The 23,905-nt window shown below is 40.2% G+C and overlaps 1 protein-coding gene across 2 annotated transcripts in view; it reads right to left on the reverse strand.

Annotated features, from left to right (window-relative positions):
• Nucleotides 1-4,776: 4,776 nt before the first annotated feature.
• DCTD (dCMP deaminase) overlaps nt 4,777-23,905 on the reverse strand; it is a 33,643-nt gene continuing 14,514 nt past the window's right edge. Inside the window, exons 3-7 of one of the 2 annotated variants that reach the window (XM_043513546.1) lie at nt 23,138-23,273; nt 22,585-22,659; nt 11,309-11,425; nt 7,742-7,838; nt 4,777-5,182 (exon numbers count right to left, since the gene is read on the reverse strand). In XM_043513546.1, the coding sequence (XP_043369481.1) occupies nt 5,104-5,182; nt 7,742-7,838; nt 11,309-11,425; nt 22,585-22,659; nt 23,138-23,273 (504 nt within the window). In that variant the 3' untranslated portion in view covers nt 4,777-5,103. The remainder of the gene's footprint in view (nt 5,183-7,741; nt 7,839-11,308; nt 11,426-22,584; nt 22,660-23,137; nt 23,274-23,905) is intronic. The other variant, XM_038399583.2, reaches the window with a different exon arrangement.

Below are 23,905 nucleotides of genomic sequence, written 5' to 3' on the forward strand. Positions count from 1 at the left end.
CTTCTTTTCTGGCTTGTTCTCGTCACCTTAGAACCCTTAGCAAGATGCAGTTGATTAGTGGCTGTCACAGGGTTAGAGCATTCATTCTGAGCATTGTACCTGAGGACCCTCTAAAATAGGCCTTTCCAACCTTTTCCTGCAATGACAATGGTCATTTTGGTGCCAACAGCACTCTTAAGGGTATTTATAAAGTCTTTCTAATATACAAAGCAATAGAGTGACATTATTGCACAACTAAAGCTACTTATATGAAGATTATTGCCGCTGTACAACAAGCCACATTATGAAAAACCACTACCCTCCCCTTTCTTGACGAGACTGAGAATAGGATATTGCTGCTTTCTTAGATTTTTTTTTCTTGTTTCACAGTGTGCATGTCAGGGCAGTATCTTGAATGAAAACTTAAGTAGGGCAGGATTAAATTTAAGGTAGTTTTAACCTATATGCTCAAAATGCATTGAATCCTATTCACCTGAATGACTACCTCACAACCAACACTGTTGAAGCTACTATTAGCTAAGGCAGGGGTGGCCAAACTGTGGCTCTTTTACAGTTAAAGTTCAGCTTACGGAGCCCCCCCTACCACCCATTCTCTCCCTCCCAGACTGTTTAGGGAAGCTCAGGGCTTCTGTCCTGTGGCAGGATGGTGGGGCTAGGGACTTCTGCCCAGCAGGAAGGAGTGGGGGAGCTAGGGGCTTCAGCCCCACCGGAGGCACCTGCTGGGGCTCAGGACTTCAGCCCTGCCCCTACTGAAGCCCTGAGACCCCCAAATCCTGCTGAGCAGCAGTCCCTAGCTCCAGCTCTTGGACTTCTGAAGGTTGCCATATGCAGCACAGAGGGTCAGTAAGTTTAGCTATCTCTGAGCTAAGATGCTCGAAGTAACAGCTCTTGTGGCTTAGATAGGGAGGGGCTGGCAGAAGGGAGAGTCCTTGGCTTTGGAACTGGCTTGCTATTTTGGCTTCCCGAGCCTAGATTTGGCAACCTTCATGATCACTACAGGACTTCATTACAGGACATACTATTGGGACTTACCTGTTGCACCAGGTTTTTCCAGGGGGACTCTGTAATAAGAGGAGGCAGGTTACAATCAGAGTCTTGCTTGTGGCCAGGAAGGTATCTAACAAGTTGTATTTTTTTGGCATAATATGCACTGAAAGTTTTAGACAGGTGCAAATGGAAAAGTAAATAAATAAAATGATCAAGTGTGGGGGTGTAAAGTGCAGTCTGACTAAAGCTAGGGCTTGGGTAAAAAAGGAGCAATGAGACTGGAGAAAACACACTCAAAGGATTCACTGTCTTCTGAAAGAGAAATGTGTGATTCTCCTCAGCTGTGAAATGTTACACCTGTTGTAATAATTACCCACTCTAAAGCTGAAAAGTTCCTTTATTCGCATTTCATGTAACAGCCTCACAGTTCTACAGATGCTTGGACCAAGAATCAAGAACTCTGATTTCACATCTTCCAATGACTTGTTCTCTGGCTTAATTTAGGTCACTTTATGTAACTCTGCATTTCCACTGAATGCATCCAACGAAGTGAGCTGTAGCTCACGAAAGCTTATGCTCAAATAAATTTGTTAGTCTCTAAGGTGCCACAAGTCCTCTTTTTCTTTTTGCAAATACAGACTAACAGCTGCTACTCTGAAACCTGTCTTTTTGTGACTCAGTTCCCCAACAGCAGAATAGGGATAATACTTCCTAACTCATAGGCTTATTGTGAGAATTAAGTTTTATACAGAACTTTGAAGATCGAAAATTCTGCTATGGATTATGCCTTGTTGGAATATTAGTGCTAATGTGCTGCACCTGGAATAAAGATGCTGATTTTTAAGAAAGTTTCCACTGGTTCAGATCATAGCCATTCTATCTCACAACAGCCAAGTTTCTTTGAAACAAAGGAACCATCAACATCAGAGCAAGACTTGTTAAGCAGAGAGAGAGAACTTTAAGCCACCTTTGCACCTCCACAGTCTGATCCTAGGCTACTCCGGGAGTTGGAGTGGCCCCTGCCATACTGCATACTGCCCTGGGGGCATGTCTAAGCTACTGCATTTTCCCTGGGTTGCAGCACTGCATGAATCATAGAATATCAAGGTTTGAAGGGATCTCAGGAGATCATCTAGTCCAACCCTCAAAGCAGGAACAATCCCCAATTTTTGCCCCAGACCTCTAAATGGCTCCCTCAAGGATTGAACTCACAACCCTGGGTTTAGCAGGCCAATGCTCAAACCAACTGAGCTAACCCTTCCCCCCTGGGCCCTGCCCCTCCATGCCAGGCACACTGCAATAGCAAGTGAGAGGGACAAAATCTCAGACACACTCCCAGAACCACCCGCATGCTCCCCCGCCACCCGGTGGTGATTTACATCTCTCCCGCTGCTCCTGATGCCCAAAACTATGTGCCCATTCAGGACTGCTGCCAGGGAGGGGCACATGACCCCTCTCATGACTTCACCGTCAGAATCTATTATTCTGTGGGGAAACAAAAAATCTGCAGGGTACATGAATTCTGCACCTGCGCAGAATTCCCTCAGGAGTATATGATTTACAATAAGCACAACTATTGTTTATTTGGAAGTCAAAGGAGATACTTCATGTTGTTTACACAAATGTATTTTCTTCTGGATTAAAGGACGGCAAGCAAGTATCCATCCTACTCTAAACAGGATACAAAAGCTTGATATGGTCTAAATGCCTCTTTAGGGTTTGCCTCTACTGTTAAACAGCACATTAACTTCTCAGACTAAGCTCTCTCTTCAGCTTGCTTTTGTAGCATACCATATGTTACAATGTAAGACTTCCAATCTGCCCTTTGCTTTTTCTGTCCCCTTTTATATGGGGCTGGCTTGGAGCTCATAGGACCCATCTACCAACATGAATAAGCTGAAACTACTCTGCAAGCTTTATACAGGGTTCTAAGATCTTACATTAGAGTGACTCAGCAGAAGAGGCCTATTTTCCTACAGAGGTCCCAAGAACTTCCCATCCTATTACATGGTGATTCAGAGTCAAATGTTTTGAGAAATGCACTATAAAAAACTAATCTATTCCTAGACTAAACATTTCTTGATGTCAAAATGTTCTGTTTTAAAAATGGAGGGATGAACTGATGTAACAGCAGATACTGTAAAAGATGTGCAAGAGAAAATTCATTCTTCAGACCATTTATTCACTCTGAAATGGAGCTCAATTTTTTTTTTAAGATCATGTTGTCATCATGTCTTTTGTTTGACATGATCCAAACATTGCAGAACAATAAATGTTGTTCATAAGATAGAGAACTCCTTGTGATATTTGCAACAATTGCATTTTAAAATCCAAAAATTCATTGTTGCAGTAGCTACAAAAGATTTTCCCCCAGTGATCAACCCAGAATAATTTGACATATCTCTTTACATTTCATCTCTTACAGACATACTGAAATAATCATGGAGCTCCTAGGATAAGCCATTTGAGAACTGAGGTGGGGGTAGAAAAATTAGAAAGTAATTTTTAGATTCTCAAATAGTCAGTCCAATCCACGTCAAAATTAGCACATTAAAAAAAAAATCTCTTGACTTCAGACCAAATTTCAGGTGAGAAACAATAATGGAAGTTGGAGGGAGTAAGGGAAAAGGGTCACAGATAACTGACATCTTACCATTACACCATAATGTCCCTTTAGGAGCCAAGTGGTTTTTGAACATTACACTTTATGTAATGACATCACAAATGTACTAAATATGCTTTGCATATGATTGCAAGAACAGCAGCACTCTGGAGTCTAGCACATGCTGTAATATTATAATAATGAGTCTACTTCAGCACAGCAGATTTTAATACTTTATGTAATTTGGCTTCCTACCAGTACTATTATGTCCCAAAATATGGAACAGAAAGCCTTTACAGAAAAAATAAAAGCTTACTGAAATATAACTGTATTTTAAAAAAATATGATTACCTCTGGGATAAAAAATTCTAAACAAAACCATTAGGCATATTTAATTTAAAAAAAATCAAATTAAAGAAAAGGCACTCAAATCTATTCCCAAACCTGAAAATAAAATTAAAAAGGACATTATTTTAGGCAACATTTCTGAAAATGAAAGCACTGTGCCAGCATTAAGAAACAAGCTAAAACCATAATTACTACTTTTGGCATAGACAACCTCAACATGGGTTGAATATCTCCTGTTTCTCTCAGAGGACAAGAAATTATTTAGTTACCTTACAGGTTAATTTTGAGATTGAACTGTGTTGGATTGTCTAGTAGAAACTTAGACCAATAAACTAACTTCCTTTTAGGCAAGAAAATCAACTCCAAATAATAATAAATAAAATAATAAATAATAATAATAATAGGTGAAAGTCCAATGATTTATTCACTTAGCCCCCATTAAATTCATGGTGTCTTGGGAAAAAGAATTTAAAGCCCCTCTAACCCTAATCCAACACAGAAAATTCTCCCAACATATCTAACACGCTCACACACACGCACACACTACAATGTAAGACAGCAATTAAAAGAAAAATCACTATCACATCTGCAAATAAAAGTACATTGCAACACTATAGTTTGACACCACAATATTTTAATCTAATTGTTGTAACTTTTTAACAAGAATATTCTAGTGCTTCTGTAGATTTAATATCAATATTTGCATGGACATCTCCTCTTACACTTCATGTGGATTAGCTATTTCGATCCATGTGTCCAATAAGGACAGATCCATATATGTAAGTGAGGTTTTCCAGCATGCTATTGCATACAATAAATACTACTGTTGGACTGTCTTCAATGATTCTAACTCCATTTAATAGAGCAGATGATGGACACAGTAAGAATCAAAACCATTTTCTTGTAGTACATATGCAGTGCTATGTTTCCTCTATACAGTTCTAGATTTTAAAGCAGGCTTGAAAAAAAATGCAGCAACCAAAAGTTTAGATGTAGATTCTGTACCACAAGGCTGACAGAGAAAAATTTCAGGCCTTACATTCTTCAGATGTCTACTTTGGCTGTAGTGGCTATTAAAAAGTTATGTGTAACTTCAAGATGAAAGGCATTAGCAGCTTCTCAGAAAAGGATAATCACAATCTTCTAGAGATTTAATGAGACGTAACTCACAGAGGCTTTTGACTAGGTCTGCCGTTAATTGAATCAAAGTCAATGATGATCTTATTGCACTTTGGTTTGAATTTCCTGAAAATAAGAAAAAATATGGATAGATATTAGCCAGAGAGTGATTAAATATTGTGTTTGCTTTGGCTCCAACTAAATTTTTTGAAGAAAAAAATTTCCTTGGATTCACTTAGCGTTTTATCTCTATAGGAGCCAATTATAGTGCAACATACAGAGAGAAACCCGGACAAGAAAGACTAAGACAAAAAGATACATGGGGTTGTTTAGTCTGTATGTTCTTCAGCTATTGGAGTTCATAAATTACACAGGAGTCAAAGGATTTCTAACAACTTAGCTGCAGGAGGTGGCATCACGTTACGAGTTTTTCTGCAAAATTTTATCTCTTTTCTTTCCTGCCAAGTTTTCACAGCAAACTTTAAAAGTACACTTCAATAGTTTTTGAGCAAAAGGAATAGATTGCATTATGCATCATACAAGAAATAACTAAACTGGTTAAGAAGGAATCATTTAAAAATTATAACTTTAAAATTGTAAAATTAATATTGCCACAAAATTCCTTTTACACCATTAGAGCATCTGCTACTGCAATTAGCAAGGAAGGTATTTGGGGACTAAATATATAATTTACAATCTACGAATCAACAAAAGGATTATGCAAATAGTGCGAATTTAGTGTCTCATTAGGCTCCACAATTCAGTTCGAGATTTGTTAAGTACAACTTGTATCCTTAATAATCAATAAAACAGGTGAAAACAGTAAACACAGTAAAGGATATGTTGTTGACTACAGAAACCTTGAAGGATTATGATACCCATTTTGTCCAGACCAGCAGTCTGAAAAGCAAGTAACAACACTCACCATGGGGAAACGGTGGTAAGATTTCACTTGTAAAGGAATGATTTATGCCTTACTAAGCCAAGTAGTTTTAGGGGAAGGAAATACACTGACTTTAAAAGTGAATTTCAAATACTGCTGCACTGGTTCATGGGTGTTTCTTAGCCCAGCAGGTAGCTTTCATCATAAAATTTTCTCTGTCAGAATTGCTGTACTTGTAAAATTTAAGAAGGTTTTATATTAATATTACAAAACTTTTTAGAATTTTAAAGTCTCCCCATGATTCCGTAATTAATCTCACTCATAGCATGTTATTTATATAAAACTAGCTGTCAGACAGATTGTCTTGAGATCTCTGTCACTACTCTTAAAAAAAACCACTCTTAACAAATCATTCAGATCCTCATTACTTCAGGACAGATATTTCAGGTTTTATTCTTTTCCTTTAAGAAAGCACACTGCGGAAGACCAGATGGTGATAGGGACTGATAAATGATTATACGAGAACCTCTTACCCTATGTGGCTGTGTGGTGGAGCAGCTGCCCCACAAAGCTAGATGGAAGGTTAAAGCAGTCCTCAGGGAAGCTGCGCAAAACCCAACCAACCAATGGGAGGAGGGCATGTAGAGAGCCAATCAGCAGAAGATTTGTTGAAGCAGCCAATCAGGGCCAGGGAGGCCACATAAAAAGAGCTGCTCAACGGAGAGTAGTCTCTCCCTGGAGTGCAAGAGAGAAGGACTGGTTGCCTTAGAAGTGTATCTGAGCTAGAGCAGTGCTGGGCAGGGTCAGGGAGCAATAGGGAGCTCCAGCCTGAGGACTGCCAGAGCGAGGCCCCTCATAAATAGGGCCAGGAAGATGCTAGGGCTACAGGGAAGTGGCCCAGGGAAATAGGCAGTAGGAATTGGAGGAGCGGCAGCACGTGGTCGCTGGCTAAAGGGTCCCTGGGTCGGGACCCGGAGTAGTGAGTGGGCCCAGACCCCCCTCGCTCCCAATACCCTCACTTGTCACAGAGGGGGGTGGCCACTATTCGGACTGCAGTTTACCCCTTGAGATGAGGGGCTAGACTGAAGGCTACAGTAGGCCGCAGCAGCAAGTGGATGGACTAGAGACAGACAATTCCCCTGAAAGGGGGGGAGAAAGTGGAGTGGGGCACAGCCTGAGGGCCATGCCCAGAAGAGGATGCCACGGTCTGGGGAGCAATGCACGTCTTAGAGGTAGAGCAGAAGTGATGGTAGTGAGACACCACTAGAGAAAGGAGCATAGGCAACCAAGAGTTAATTCCCAGCACAGCCAGCAGGAGGTGCCAAGGTGGTGAGTTTAACTCCAGCTCAGTCTGGTTGTGACAGAAGGTTACTACCCTTCCAACAGGGCTCCATGGTCTACCTAAAACAAATTGATGGTTCCAGTCCAGCTCCTATGAGTACACACACCAGAAACCAAGACCCCAATTGGCAATCTTGATGGCATCTCAGGAGAAAGGCCAAGGATTGAATGAATATTGGGGTGAGAAGGTAGGTCACTCCCAAGTCCTACAAGATTGGACTTAAGGCACATTGGCAGGGCACAGTACAGAAGCATCTGCTGCTGTTCTCCAGGGGGCAGACGGTCAAAGGCTATCAAAGGTGCTGAATTGACTGGTACTAAATCTGCATGAGAGTTTTTATAAGAGAATTAACTTAAGGAGAAAATAAAGCTTTTGCCTAAAGGTTGTCTTCCTCATACAGCAATTTCTTCATCTTCACATTTAAAATCAACCACCACCACCAGTCAAGACTATGTCTTACCTGTATATAATTCCAGTTAAATCAAACAGGCGACGGGCAGCTGTCATTTCAGGGCTATCATGGTATTTGTCAGACATAAAAATAACTTCTTTTATACCTAGAAATATTTTATCAAGAGACATGCTAGAATTACAAGCAGAAATAAATATGCTAGGGGAAAATAATTTAGATGTATACAGGCTAAAAAGGGCACTTATCCATACACTCTAGGTGCCACATCACATGAAAATGTATTATAAATTGTACCCTAAGAGTAGAGCAGTACAATATAGGGCTGTTCAGAAAATAGCTTCCCCATGGAAAATTTTTGGTGAAAATTAAAAAAATTGAAATTTTCCATGAAAAACTGAAAACCAAGACATTTCAGCCAAAACCTGAAAAGTATGTTAAAAAAAACAAAAAACAAAAAAAACAAAGAGCTGAAGTTTTCCATGGAAAGCGCATACTTTGTTAAAATTTTCATTTAGTTGAAAACACAGTTTTCTATCACGAACAATTTTGATGGAAATTTTTCACTAGCCTTTGTACAAACCAATATGACTCATCATAGTTAAGCCAGGAAGCAATTCCCCATTTTTCAAATACAGGCCCTACATATGGGTAACTGACTGTGCCTCAGCTCTTAATTAACTACTCTTGTCTTAAATATGTCAGAGGAGAAATGAAGAGGCAGAACCAGGAGTGATATTTAAATATTTCAATGGCTACCACATTTTCTCTGTTAAAATGTTTTCCTAATTAGGATAACTATTAACACTTAACTATTTAACTACTGATCAAAGCACATAAGAAAGAAAATGAACAACTATATTGTGAAGAGCTGCGAACCTTTTATTTTGGTGTCACAAATGAGTACACCTTGGTCTGAATGCAAAACACCGTAAGTTCTTTTTCACCCCAGTTTCAATCCCTGTAAAGTTTGAAACGCATTAACTGTGGATTAATTTGGTTCTTCTAGAATCCTGGTCATCAATGTCACAGTTACTCTGCCCCCTCCTGGTCTCTCTCTCTCTGTGCCCCTCTACCCCTAGGTCTCAGAATGGAATCAGGTAATTCTCCAGCTCTCAAACCAAGTACTGGAGTGCAGACTCCTGTGTCAACCATGTTCACCTTAGAGGTCTAACACCCTGCTGTTCTTTTTCCTCCAGGACAATGACAGTGGTAATAAACAATCAAAGCAGAGCATCATTTATTTAGAAGAAAAAGCACTACAGAAAAAAAAAAAAAGTGTCTTAAAAACAATTAGCCAACCTAAATGCTATGCTTGCTTTTCCTTAATGCTTACCATTCCCTAGATCTGGAAAGGCCAATTCCTTTAGACTCCTCCCAGAGTCTGTCTCTATGTGTCAGCCTGCCCCGTAGGCAGCTTCTGACAAAGTACCCCCAACTTCAAAGTTAAAAAAAATCTGATTCCTGTGAAGTCCTTTTATCTGCTAGATCCCAGTATCACCAAACAACATTCACAGCATATGGGACACAAGTTATAGGATCTCTGAAACTAAAATTTGGGTCCTCTTGTCTGTCTAGCATATATCTAAATGCACTTATTTAGGAAGCCATTGTACTACTTCCTTGTTTGTTTTTCTAATAGCCCCAACATAAATCAGATTAATGCATCTAGAATAACTTTTCCTCACTGACCTGGTCAAATGCAGGACTTTGGCTATATGAACACTGAGTTTGCAGAAAGCTCGGTTGTAAATATACTCCACACTAAGCCTGCCATGCACTAAGTATCTGAGGACCTTGCTGCTGTGCACTAAAAGTTCCTTAGTGCACTCTAATCTACTCCTGTTTCAAAGCAGGATAGATTAAATTGTATTAGGGGACTTTTAGTGCATAGCAGCAGGATCCACACGAACATTTAGTGCCACTGGTATATGGGGTGTTCACTTCTCCCCAGGGCGAATCCACAAAATTTTCCCCAGAGCCAAATTCCATTCTCTGCCCTGCCCCCAAGTGTTCCAGGGGTCCTAGTCCCCTTGGGTGATTCCTCACCATGGAATCCAGGGTGAGGCAGTGGACTGCATCCTTGCCCCCTAGGTTTGCACTCTGTGATGACTGTGGAGTCCCTCTTTTCCCACGTGAGGCAACCAGCACTTCCTCCCATCTGCCTCAGGTCCATTTACATTTCTATAAATCATTATGCAGTTATAGATGAAGGAACAAATATCTTTCCCTCTCCCTCCTGCTCTGGTGGGTACCATATGGTTAGGAACATTCTTTACCAGTCTCAGTGTCCCTTCTCTCAGTGAAGTTTGGACATACAGCACCTTTCACCCACTTCTATTTGTGATTGGCTACAGCAATGTTCAGCTCTGTCTCAGTTTCCTTTGTAAGGATAGGCAGTGAGCTAGCTTCCCTAGTCACAGAGTCAGGCTTCAGAGAATTTACATGTGGGCCTGTGTGACTGTCATCTCCCATGCAGAAATGGATAGAGGTCCTTCACCACCCTCCACTTTATACACTTGTTCATAGATGCTGCACATGTAGCTTCACTTTAAGAGCCTGTCCCTATTGTCACAAGTAGGTGGAAATTATGCCCTCCTCCTCCATCCTAGCCTCTCCATTTAGATTTTGGATGACACCTTCACTCACTCTTATGGCCAACTGGCAGCACCTGATACCAGTCTTTTGTTTGTACAGGGAAAAGAGCAGGATTTTGGCTTAAGCTTACAATACATCATACCCAAGTAATACATCAAAATGTGCATCTTGTAGCATCCCAAATATCAACATTCCCTAACCTTCGTGGGTATGTATAGGAAGGTGGACCAAAGGCAGGACGACGGGCTCTATCTTGGGTATCTTCATTCACTTTTTACATCCTCCCAGAATTTGATGAGATTTCACTACATGAGGTCTGACTATAGTTCAGTGAGTCCCGGAATCCCTATACCCAGTAAATGTCTCCCCATTAACTTTCACCTTCTGCTCTCTCAGGAGATAACCCCTTTATAAACACACATTTTGCTAACTCGGAGTTTTAGGAACTTAGGCAGGGAGTTTTATGAAATCAAAGTCTACTGCAGTTACACCTAATAATCTGAAAAAGGCAAAACATGCAGGCACTTGCTGCAGTGGTGTAGATTTATAACAATTGAAATGAAAAATATAATTAAAGTAGGATCATAGAAGTCTTATGACATTTATGAGCAACGATATTTTAAAATCTTAAAATATCTACCATGTATTACATTAAAATTAAAATTTCATGTATATAATCCCAACAGACCTTGTGTCAAGCAGAAGTTTATTTCTTTTCCCCATACTCTATTCTGTGTGTCAGAGCACAGTAAACTGACAGTAATGATATACAGCTCCTGGTCTAAGAAGTTGTAAACCTAAATTAAAAACATGCTAAGAATCACAGAGGATGCAATTAGCACTGGAAAAACTTGGCACCACTCAAATGCAAAAACACAAGAAGTATCTTATGAAGTTGATAGTGCAATTAATTTAGATCTAAACAGCAGCAATTTAAAATCAAATAAATCTGTTATAAGGTACTGATGAGCAAGCACTGCTGCAACTCTGACAAATCAAGCTGGCATCAATGCTCCTTACCTGCCTGGATGATGAGCTTTGCACATTCATTACATGGAAACAAGGCAACATACATGCTGCAGCCTTTCACATCAGCTGAGTTTTTGTTCATAATGGCATTCAATTCAGCATGGCACACTGGATTTTAAAAAAGTAGAAGAAAAATATTCATAATACTGTTCATTAAAATGAGTCAATCTAAAATTAACTAAGTGTTAAAAGTTAACTGCCTGCATTCTTTCAAAGTCAAATAACCTGACTTGTTCATTATAGAGGGAAAAGATAAAAAATTAAACCAGAAATACCAAGATTAATGAAGGTCAATTGTTCTGACCAGGCTGCTGATTAGGAATGAAATCATTAAGCACATTAGCATTGCCATTTCCTAGCACCTATAGTAGGCAACGAAGCTCTAGGGCTGAAACTACTTAGTCTTCAACCACCTTAAGTATGGCAATATCTTACAGCTTCACAACTCTCTAGAGTATCTAATTGCCAATATAAAACAGCTCATTTATTGTTTACATGCACAGATACGAACATTCTTATGGCTATACACGTGCCATCTGCACTCTTAAGGGCAGGAGAATCATGAAGTAAAACTGAGCAGTTTTGTCCTCAGGGTGTCAGAACTGCTCACCGTTGCTGCATGATTCTCTCATCCTGAGAATACACAAGAGACACTCATAACCATAAGAATGTTCTTATCTTTAATGTTAAGTGAGCATACTGATCATGAAAAGATGCCAGCCTTCCTGAATGAAAAAACAAAGTCCTCTCTTTCTCTAAAGCACAAATATAGCAAAGGCAGCAGCTTCACTGTACCATTCCACCAACGTGCCTCAGCTCTTAACAGGCCACATCTATAGGTCTAAATTCTCATACTGGACACATCAAGATGGTATTTAATGTCTTGCAAACTGGAGTATATTTCAGTCTCCCTAGACATTCAATCATTCAAGGCCCCTGGGCAGTGCAGTGATGTGTGCAATATAAAATACTGGATAGATGAATTAGATGGCAGTTCTAGCAGAGTACCCTCTGCTAAGTAATATCAAGAACAATAGTGGATTTTGTGATTCGGATACCTGATGACTAGGAAAAGGACTGAGATCACCAACTTATTATAGAGATAGAATTCCAGGAATGCTACTCTGTGGGTCTGAAGCCTATTATGACTGTAGAGTCAGCATGAAGTGATGGAAACAGCTATAAGCAGGGTTAAGAGATTCTTTTGTTCAGAATGTCACCAGGCTGAATCATCTCTGGGTTCTGCAGTCTGTTACTGTCCATTTTAAGTCCTCAGCCATTTTGATGTTCCAAATTACACTGGACAGTGTACAGCTACAGTAATGAGGCATTTATTTATGCCATGCCAAGAATCTCAGGCCTGGTCTACACTATACAGTTAGGTTGACGTAAAGCATCTTAAATCGACCTAAATCGACAGCCAGACCTCCACCACGGCTGATAGTCTGAGCCCAGCTGTAGCTCACGAAAACTTATGCTCGAATAAATTTGTTAGTCTCGAAAGGTGCCACAAGTACTCCTTTTCATCCTGGCTTGGACTCTCCTCCCCCGCCCCCAGTCACTCACTGGGAGGCAGCCCGTACTCTCCTTCTGCTCCTCCCTCAATCCCTCAGCCAGAGGTGGCAGTGGGGCTCCAGCTGAGAGCCTTAAGGCTGCAGCAGCAGCCAAAAGTAAGTGTGGCAAAGTGGTGCTAAGTTTGTGTAAAAAGTGATTGACACTTTTTAACATGGGCATAGTTTGAGGGGACAGGGGATGGCGTTTCCCCCCAAACTGCAAGTTTTGTGCAGGGGTGCCGCCGCTCCATGCCTGCCAAGGCTTGAAGTATGAGGCGGGGGAAGGGGCAGAGGGAAAGAATACTGCCACAAAGCTCAGCCCTTGCCGGAGCCTCGCTGCTCATCCCCCAAACTATACCCACATTAAAAAGTGGGGAGCATAGCCCCTGGGCCCCTAGTTCTGGCACCAGTGAGTCCCCCCACACTTCTACAATGGTTCCGTCACCCTTGCCTCCATGCCATGATAAGGCTTTGGATAAGACACTAGATGGTGAACAGTCTGGTTAATGTGAAATTCAGAAGGCACCTTAGGGATAAATTTGAGATGCAGCTGCAAAAACACTTTGTCCTTGTGAAAAACCGAGCATGTCAGGTCTGCCACAAAAGCCCCAAGCTCACCCACTCTCCTAGTGGAGGTAATTGGCTGTCAGGAAGGTAACGTTCATGGATAGGTGAAGAAGGAAACAGGAGGCCAAAGGCTCAAATTGTGGTCTTATAAGCATAGAGGTAGAAACCTACAAATCTGCAGATATCTGCTTTATAGGATCTCAGAGATGGGAAAGCAGCTCAAAGCCTATAAGGCTGCTTCCCCACCTTCCAGATGCTATATTCCCTCTCCCCATAATTACTTAGCAGAAGCAGCTGCCTCCTTCTCCAACTGACCTAATATGGCAATGACATCAGGAGAGGTTTCCTAAATTGCTTGGCTCCTTAAACCACCAGGATCGGAGCATGGGGGATTTTGCTCCCTGTCTTGACCTGTGATCACCCCTTTCTCTGTATACAGGGGAGAGAGAATATAGGATCTCAAAAGGTGAGGAAGCAACTTCATAGGCTATGAGCTGCAGCCAGCTGCTTCCCCACCTTTGAGATCCTATATACAATACAATGCATGCACACAGATGCTCCTCCTGAGAGGCTCTGAGAGATAGTGTGCTGCTGCAGATGCGGTGCACATGTAGATACAGATAAAAGACAGGGTGTGGATCCCAGGTTGAATACAAGCTGATTCTTGCAGATGTGGATTGGATGCAGAGCCACATTTTTGTATCCGTGCAGGGCTCTACATAGAGGACAAGGTTCAAATGCCATGTAGGGACGGTTTAGAACTGGAAGGAATGTCCTTATGATATCTTCAGGAAGCTTGCAGTAGTGGGATGTGTACAGACTAAGCATCCCTCCACACATGGCCTTCTAACATTCCCCCAACCTCACCAAGCTCTTCATCAGAGGTAAGGTCCCCACAGACCAGAACACAAACTCAAATCAGCACCAGACCCTACCAGAACAACAGATGCAAAACCTGTATATGTATCTCCACTACTACAATGATCAATACACCTCCACCCCAACACACCTTTCAAGATTCATAGGTTCTAGAGATGCCTATGATGGCATGTGGTGTACATCATCCAATGTAGCAAATGCCTCAATAACTGAAATCAGATAATCATTATGCTCTCGAATGAACTTGCACAGGAAAATTAGAAGCGACAAAAACACCATCACCCATGGGCAAACAATCACTCCTTATCTGACCTCTCAGTATTCATCCTCAAAAGAAAACCTGCATAAACAGTGATCCCGGGAACTTAAATCATAACTCTGCTGGACACTAAAAACCATGGACTCAGAGACCATGGTTTTATGACTCCTTACATCAGTTTGTAAACAAATCCCACTGCTTGCTAACCCCTAGTTGCCCGTTTCATTTTAAGTGATCCCTCCTACAAAATGTGTTAACCCTTTATGCTTAACAATCTGTCCCAAATTATATTTACCTCAGACACACTGATTTCATTCTTGAAATCTGAGGAAGAACTCTGTGATGCTCGCAAGCTTGTACTTTCCAACAGAAGTTAGTCCAATAGATATTACCTCACCTGCCTTGTCTCACTTATATAATAGATGGTAGACATTGTCTGATTTGACCTGAATGTGTGTAGACCAGACAGCAAGTAGAAATGTTTTGAATGCCTCATGGACTGCCCAAAGCTCAAGCAGGTTGATACGCAGGTTGATGCGGGAACCAGGAACCCTGGGCTCTCTGGTCATCCAGATGCGCTCCCTGTCCTAGAGATATATTTGTGATGAGTATCTTTGTAGGTAATGAAGGAATAAAGAGAACTCTCCCAAATACTTTGAATTCCCACCATGTGAGGGATATCCGCATGTTCTATGGAACTGAGACCTTGCTGTTCAAGGAGCCCCTGCTCCAAGGGAAGGCCGCGCTGAACCAGATCTGGAGGCACCATAAATGCAGACGTAGGTGATGTGCATGTAGTGGTCATGTGACTGACATTCAGCTCACAACACCCAGAATTGTAAGCCACTGTGTTACCCCAGAGCCTCATCAAAAGTGAGCTTTGCTGGAGATTACACTGTGTGTCAGCCACACCAGTCTGTCTGATTCACCAGCAAACTTCCTTGAGATTCTTCCAGGCCAACACTTGCTTTGCAGGTAACAATCAGTGAACCCCAGTTCCCCAGATGTCTACCTGTGGCATCCACTCCCTCTCACTGGACACTTACAGAAGTTTGCTGCCTCCAAAGAGACAGAGCACACACCAGCTTGTTAGTTTAGTTGTGGACTCACGCTTATATTGAAAAGTAACAGCGCTAAGATAGTTTATAGTAAAACTAAGAATAAGTTTATTAACAAAGAACAGAGATTTCAGTAATACTAAGCAAGAGGAAAGAAAGACAGTTACAAACAAAACAAATACAAAAACATTTTCTAGTGATAAAGATTGTAATTTGCTAAAATTCACTTTGTCTAATCTTTCTTACATCAAGTTAACAGCATCTCTAGCCCACAAGGCTAAGGGATCCAACTTTCAGAGGCTCAGAAAGTGCTGTCCCCTAAGTGACAAATATTTAAAAATTTGTATTTGGTCCCCTTGTGTTGCCCAAAGTCCACAGTCTCGGCCTCAAGAGCCAGAAAGACTTCCTAGGATGCAGTCTGTGTCTTTGTTTACTTTATATGTAAATGTACTTTCCTTGTCCTCTGGCTTCACTTTAATTTACACTGGAGACACAGGAACAAAACATTTTTTTGTTTAGCACAGGCTGGGTTTATGCACTGCCTCCCAAACACATTTTCAGAACGCATATGCAAGTTTTTGTACACAACTCATACACACATCACACAAAGAATGACAAAGGTGTAATGTGGAGGTAGTTGCGGCTTGTTCTTCCTGGTATGATTGACCTGTGAGCAGTCAATCATCCAAGTAGGGAAATATCAGATTGCCTTGTTTGCAAAGGTACACGGACACCACCACCATAAGCATCTTTGTAAAGGCCCTTGGGGCCATCAAGAGGCCAAAGAGGTGCATTTAGCAGTGAAAGAGCTCTGGGCCTATAGTGAAATGCAGGAATCCCCTGTGAATGTCCAAATGAAAACGTGTCCTTCAAACGGAGGGCCTCAAATCAGTCACCTTTGCTGAGGAAGGGTATTATTGAACCAAGGGTAGTCATCCTGAACTTCAAGTGACATATAGAGATTTAGCTGTCTGAGGTCCAGGATTGGTCTCCAGCCTCCCTTTCTTCTTGGGGGAGAGGAAGTATCTTGAATAAAAGCCATTCCCCTCATGTCAAAATAGGACAGGCTCTATAACCCCCAGCTGGAGAAATGAATCCATCTCTGCTTGAGAATCCTCTAATGCAGGGGTCAGCAACCTTTTGGAAGTGGTGTGCCGAGTCTTCATTTATTTTCTCTAATTTAAGGTTTTGCATGCCAGTAATACATTTTAACGTTTTTAGAAGATCTTTCTATAAGTCTAGAATATATAACTGAACTATTGTATGTAAAGTAAATAAGGTTTTAAAAATGTTTAGAAGCTTCATTTAAAATTAAATAAAAATGCAGAGCCCCCCCGGGACCCGGGTAGTGTGAGTGCCACTGAAAATCAGTTCAGGTTGCCTACCCCTGCTCTAATGAGAGGAATTCCTGGAAAGGGACAAGGAGGGGGCAGACAGTAACTCTCACAAACTCATTTGATATAATATCCAGGACCCATCTGTCCAGTATGATAAGGTGACTCATTGGCAGAAAATGTGCCAGGTGGCCACTGAATGGGATGGAAAGCAGTGTGGAGACTGGTTGGCGGTTCTGGTGCATCTCATCAAAATGACTTTCTGGGACTGAAAAGAGACGAGACCAGTTGGGCTGGGTGCCTATCACACAGGAGTTCTTTTCTGGAAAAATGGATAGAGGTGCTGGGAGGAATCTCAGAGGAGGCCTAGAATATTTTTTCCAGGATACATACATACAGACACACACTCACTCACTCAGAGGGAGAGATCCCCAGAGAGCAGAGGGTAGAGCAAGAGTCCTTAAGCGTAGGTAGGGAGTCATCTGTTTTCTCACTGAAAAGGGGAGGGCCTTTACAGCTGTTTGAACCTCTTTGGGGAACACAGTCCTGGAGTCAATCTCATTACAAGGGAGTCATGGAGCATGATGCCATGTCCACCATAACAAGGGACACTGAGGGAAAGATCTGGTGACTAGCTTGTTAAGAGGAGTAGGCTTGAGCTGGTGCAAACAACCTAGATCACTAAGGAGTTGAGGTGGGGAAAAATATTCTGCCCCTCTGGAAGGAACAAAGTACCTCTTCTCAGCCCTCTTAGGGGATAGGGTGCAAGTGGCAGATATATGCCAGATTGCTTTAGTAGGCTCCACTATGGCTTTGTTAAATCATAAGTGCCACTCGAGAAAACCACAGCCTACAGAATGTCCAGGAGCTTATGTTTGAGATCCTGAACCACCTCAAATGGTATCTGAAGAGATTCTGTAATCCTTCTGAGAAGGTCCTGGTACTGCTTATAATCACCCAGCAGCAAGGGAGAGGCTCATGACACTGCCTCATCTGTTTTTACAGACAGAAAGACACTCAAGGGATTGAACTGATTTTACAAAAACTGTCAAAATAAAAATATTCAGTTAGGTGAAGCTCAAGCAAGAAAGCTTTCATTCCAAAAGCAATGCGCTTGAAAAAGTCTTGAGCAACCGAAAAAGTGAGGAAACAGTAGAGCAAAATAAATATTTTGCTTTGGATGATCTGAAATTGTGTTGATTTAAAGGATCTGCATCCCTCTGAGGTGGTATCAGTTTACCCCATTTATACACAGTTAGCCTATCTGTGCCTTAATTTACCTCTGTGACTGGTTTAATTTCATGCGACATGTCAGTGGAAGAGCCAGAAATTGAACCCAGGAGTCCTGATTACCCTATGTTAATAAGTAAGTAGTTCGCCCTAGTTTTCTAACATCTTGATACCAACAGGCTGGGAACGTCCACCATTAACAACAATACATATTGGATTACAAATCCAATTTCAAGCAGTAAGAGATTAACTCCTCTATTCATATGAATTCTGCACAGGTATATAATACAACATAAGGTTTCCAAAACTGAGACTGTTAGAGCCACCAATTTTACAATATCCTGTGGGGAAAATTCCATCCCCCCCCTTCCCTCCCTCCGTACATGACAGCAGGGTCAGAAAAACATGCTCAATTCTCATTATATGGTTATTTCTACTGCTAACAGTCTTCGGAGAATAATTTTCCGAGCCACTTTTTCCGAATGGAAGCCAACTTTGGAACCTTATCTACAGTGTTGACTATTTGTGAATGCTTTAATAAAAAAAGTTGGGGGAGGTGGGGACTAACCTCACTACTCTTTAGCAAGAATATATTTCTTACTAGTATCACATTTCTACTTCCTTTCACCTTGCACCATATTGTCCCATGTTGGATGTCTCATCTAGTGTTATGATCTAATATTTAAGCCAAAGTCTTTCCTACAGTACATCAAACAAACAAAAAACAAACAAACAAACAAACAAAAAGGAGACCTTTCTTCACACTATTCCTGTTGCTTTCTGTATATCCTCTATCCTGCCATGAAAATGTCCTCAGTGTATTGTAATGTCAAAACTACTCTTCCCACCTAATAAAAAAAGTGTTTGGCCTAAACAGTAATAAAAAGAACCATATGAGCATTAATACGTTATGTTTACTTGCTTGACCAACAGGTTTGATAACAGATCACTATAAAATTTCACATAGTAAGTAGCAGTCACAAAGGAAATCTGGTGCAAAGTTTGACTTTTCTATTTTACCATGCATTAACAATTACCATTTGAAACAGACACTAAAGTGTTTTGAAATATTATGCACTAGAGATGGTACTGTATATACATAAAATGCATTATGTTATAAACTTTTGTTTTACTATAAACTAGAGTTAAATAGTAACACTTGCTTTATTAACAACATGGTTAGCTGGGCAGTATGAGAGTTTATGAACTGTGCGATCCTTATATATGCCTTATGTGAATGTATTGCCAACTTTTGTGGTTTTAAAGCAAATGTCATATTTGGTGCGTTTCCTGAAAGTCCCAGCTCCTGGAGTTGTGTGAATATGTGACAATCTCAGCTCTCATTAAAATAAAGTAAGTTTCTAGCTCTCCTGTTTCTGTAGAAAAGCTTGAAAATGTAACTTGAGTGTACCCTAGAAGTTCAAAAAAAATCAGAAGGCAAATAAATCCTTAACAATTCATTACTGGGGAGGGGGGACATGGCAAAGAGAGAGGGAGGAGGCACTAACAGTTTTTGAATGCTTACAGTTGTCAATACAGAAATTTAATCATCATCAAATCAGGTTTTACCGTGTCAACTTGTTAGGGGATCTGGCAGTCATAGTGGATCACAAGCTAAATATTAGTCAACAGTGTAACACTGTTGCAAAAAATGCAAATATTCTGGGATGTATTAGCAGGAGTGTTGAGAAGCAATTCATCGAACTCTACTCCACAATAATTAGGCCTAAAGTGGAGTAGTGTGTCTAGTTCAGGGCACCACAATTGAGGAAAGATGGGGACAAATTAGAGAAAGTCCAGAGAAGAGCAACAAAAATTATTATAGGTCTAGAAAACATGACCTATGAGGAATATTGAAAAAATTGGGCTTGTTTAGTCTGTAGAAAAGGCGGCTGAGGGGGGACATGGTAACAGTTTTCAAGTACATAAAAGGTTGTTACAAGCAGGAGGGAGAAAAATTGTTTTCTTTAACCTCTGAGATTGGACAAGAAGCAATGGGCTTAAATTGCAGCAAGGGTGGTTTAGGTTGGACATTAAGAAAAACTTCCTAACAAACTGTCAGGGTAGTTAAGCACTGGAATAAATTGTCTATGGAGTTTTAGAATCTCCATCACTGGAAATTTTTAAGAGCTGGTTAGACAAATATCTGTCAGGGATGGTCTAGACAATACTTAGTCCTGCCCTGAGTGCAGGGTACTGAACTAGAAGACCTCAAGGTCCCTTAAAGTCCTATGATTCAATGAAAATAATGAACCATTAATTTTTAAAACGCTTGCTTAAAATATTTTTCAGATGTTCGCATCTGAGGTTATTTACAAAGAGCCCATGCGCCCTAACAAAATTATAATGCCGATACTTCAAACATAAAGACAGTTTGTTTCATTTTACAAAGCACATACAGTGGAATGAATGTATATTTGTGTTTTATACCATGCACATTTTATTAAATCTGAATCTGTAAATATTTGAAAATAGGTTTGCTCAATTTATTCTTTATATAATGGCTCAAAGGATTCCTATATTTGCAAGTCTTTTTGTCTCTAATTAAATTATTTGTCTCACAAATATTCCTAGATTACTGTGAAGACAGAGGACTTCAAGAGAATGAATCAACAAGCATTAGTATAAAGACATATGCTGATATGAGAAAAATGGAGTACTTTAGGTTTGAAGTGAGAGGACATAGTAAGTCATCAAATCCTAGATTTGTTTAAAAAACCAGAGGGCATTCAGTTTCAACTCCAATTGAAAGCAAAAGTTTGATCTAATTATGAAGAAGCTTCTGCACGTTGTACTGAACATATAGCTTTAGGTTCAGCTTTCAGCAAGCTCTTAATAAATCAGCCATTCAAGACTAACCCCTCTCTCTCTCACACACACACACACACTCACTCACTCTCACACACTCACTCACTCTCTCACTGGCCGAGAGCCTCAAACACACGAATTGGCAAGAGACTGAAGGCTTGAACCAGCAAAGGGTAAAGTGCCTCCCTGTGAGATACTGAACGCCCTCCTCTGGAAGAGTGGAGGGCACTCAACAGCTTGCAGTCCCAGGCCCTATTAAACCACTAAATGTTTATCTGTTTAAAAACGCGACTATTGAAAGAAGATTCATAGTATCCAACTTCAAGAATCACTGCAACACATTATCCAGGTACTATGGTGCTCCACCACAAACAATATCGTATCCGAGGGCCTCGCAACCTTTAACATACTTATCCACACACCACCCCTGTCAGGTAAAGCAACTATAAATTATCCCAATTTTACCATCTCTCATTGTACAGATTATACCACTATGCAACCCAGTTCAGTTAGTGACACTACAATATAGCGCTAGTGACATGGAGATAAGCACCTCCACAATGATGAATTGTAATGTGGCAAGCACTGGGATTTTATCATATTTGAACAAATGAGTCAGGAGGAGCAGCAAGCAGGCAAGGATGAAAGGAGAAAGTTTTAATTTACACACAAACACTGTCGTAATCACCAAAAATAAAAAAGGAAATGCAGAAAGACATCATTTAATGAGGTTTTAGAAGCTTTTGCAAAAAAGTTTCCTTGAGTGCAGCAGTAGTTTTATTCTAGAAGAATTCCATTCTTGCCTGGTAGCTGCATTATCAGGATTAAAAAGACAACCTTAGAAATAAAGTGATCTATCAATTACAAAACATGTATTTAATGCAGTTTCTCTTAATGACATTTATCATATGAAAGTTAATGGGAATAAAAAGCATTAATGGTGAAATAAAAAGATAAGAGCAAGGTCTTTTTAGGCCAATTTTTTATATTATGGGGGGGCGGAGAAATGTTCAGCATAGTCTTTCATCTGTCCTGGAAATATGACCCCATCTTGCAGGCTGTGTATTCAATTAGAATATTATTTGGAAAAAAAAATACAAAAACAATAGCATCAAGTATTAATGGTGCTTACTTGCTACAAAAACCAAATGCGGTGAAAGCATTTTCACATCTCTAAGCCCCAAACTATAACTAAAAAAAAAAAAAAAGTGTAATACTTCAACAATTTCATAATTTCCAGGGTGAGTAGCCAGAGGAAAATCTAGTTCTCCTTGCCAGAGATAAAAGTAGTCAAAACTAAGTCCTACTATTGTAGTGCTTTCATTATACACAGTGCTATGAGCCCAAGAATGCCTAATGCTTCTCTATTTTCAGCTGCTTACAACTCTCCCACACTTTAAAATGTTGAGGCTGAATTTTTCCATGTCTGCCTCTCAAGCGGATTTGGGGGGGGAGAGGGGGGGATTTCAGCCATATTAGTTCAGCTGTTTCAAACAAAGTTAGTGGGGAAAACACACACTGTTTTGCCTAAGCTACAAAATTCTGGTGAAACTTTTGAGAAATTCTAATGCCCCTTTACTTAGGGCAGGGCCCTGACATTTGGCAGGGTGTGGCCTTTGGGCTGTCCTTCTAAAAGTTCTCCCAAGTTGTAAGCCTGTGGGGGAAAAAACATGCAGTGGAAAAAGTAGTATGTGATGAGGCAATTAAACACTGTAAAGATCAACATGTGAAAAATAGCACCACTTACATCTACTGTAACCATGTGCTATAATAATGGAAGTTTAGTTAACTTGTTTACTAATTTTGACTCAGTAAAGCAATGTGGAAAATTGTTAAGAATCTTAAATGTTTTTTAAAAAACCCCCACTGTCAGTGCATTACTAGGAAGTTGTAAAATACAAGATGATGCTGTTTGCCTCTCCTACCAGCTCTGCAGAAAGAGAGCTAATAAACACTGTTTCTAGAACTGTGATTTCATAGTGGTATACTTCCTGCACATCTGTTAAAGTCAGCCATGCTGAGGGGAAGTGGATCAATATTTACTATGCTGGGACATCATTTGGACTCTCATATTTAAATGATGAGTTTTATTTGCAACACATAGGAAGCCTTGCTTAGAAAGTGTTCCTTACCGTAAGGATATTTTGTGTCTAGCTTACTCTGTGCTGTTCTTGTCCAGGGCAACAAATCATCACTGCAACCATTAGGCATCCCATTATATCCAATTCCAACAATCTTGTTTTCTGAATTCACAATGCAGGCACCAACCTATATAAAACAGAGATTTACTATCATTTATGGCTGTTAGACCATTTAAATAAATAAATAAATAAATAAATAGCAGCAATTATTCATAAGATTTAAAAAATAGTCATGATTAATCAGTTTTAATTGCTCCGTTGAACAATAATAAAATACCAATTTAAATTATAAAATTTTTGGATGTTTTTCTATATTTTCAAATATATTGATTTCAATTCCAGCACAGAATACAATATTATTTTGGATTACAAATATTTACATTGTAAAAAAAAAGATAAATACTATTCTTCAATTCACTTCATACAAGCACTGTAATGCAATCTTTTTACTGTGAAAGTGCAACTTACAAATGTAGATTTTTTTTTTTTACATAACTGCACTCAAAAACAAAACTATGTAAAACTTTAGCGCTTACAAGCCCATTCAGTCCTATTTCTCATTCAGCCAATCGCCAAGACTAACAAGTTTGTTTATATTTGTGGGAGATAATGTTGCCTGCTTATTATTTACACTGTCACCTGAAAGTGAGAACAGGCATTAGCATGGCACTGTTGGAGCCAGCGTTGCAAGGTATTTACATGCCAGATGTGCTAAACATTTATATGCCCTTTCATTCTTCAACATAGGCAGTGAAGTTT

This window comes from Dermochelys coriacea, chromosome 4 (assembly GCF_009764565.3).
Source record: "Dermochelys coriacea isolate rDerCor1 chromosome 4, rDerCor1.pri.v4, whole genome shotgun sequence".
Taxonomy (NCBI): domain Eukaryota; kingdom Metazoa; phylum Chordata; order Testudines; family Dermochelyidae; genus Dermochelys; species Dermochelys coriacea.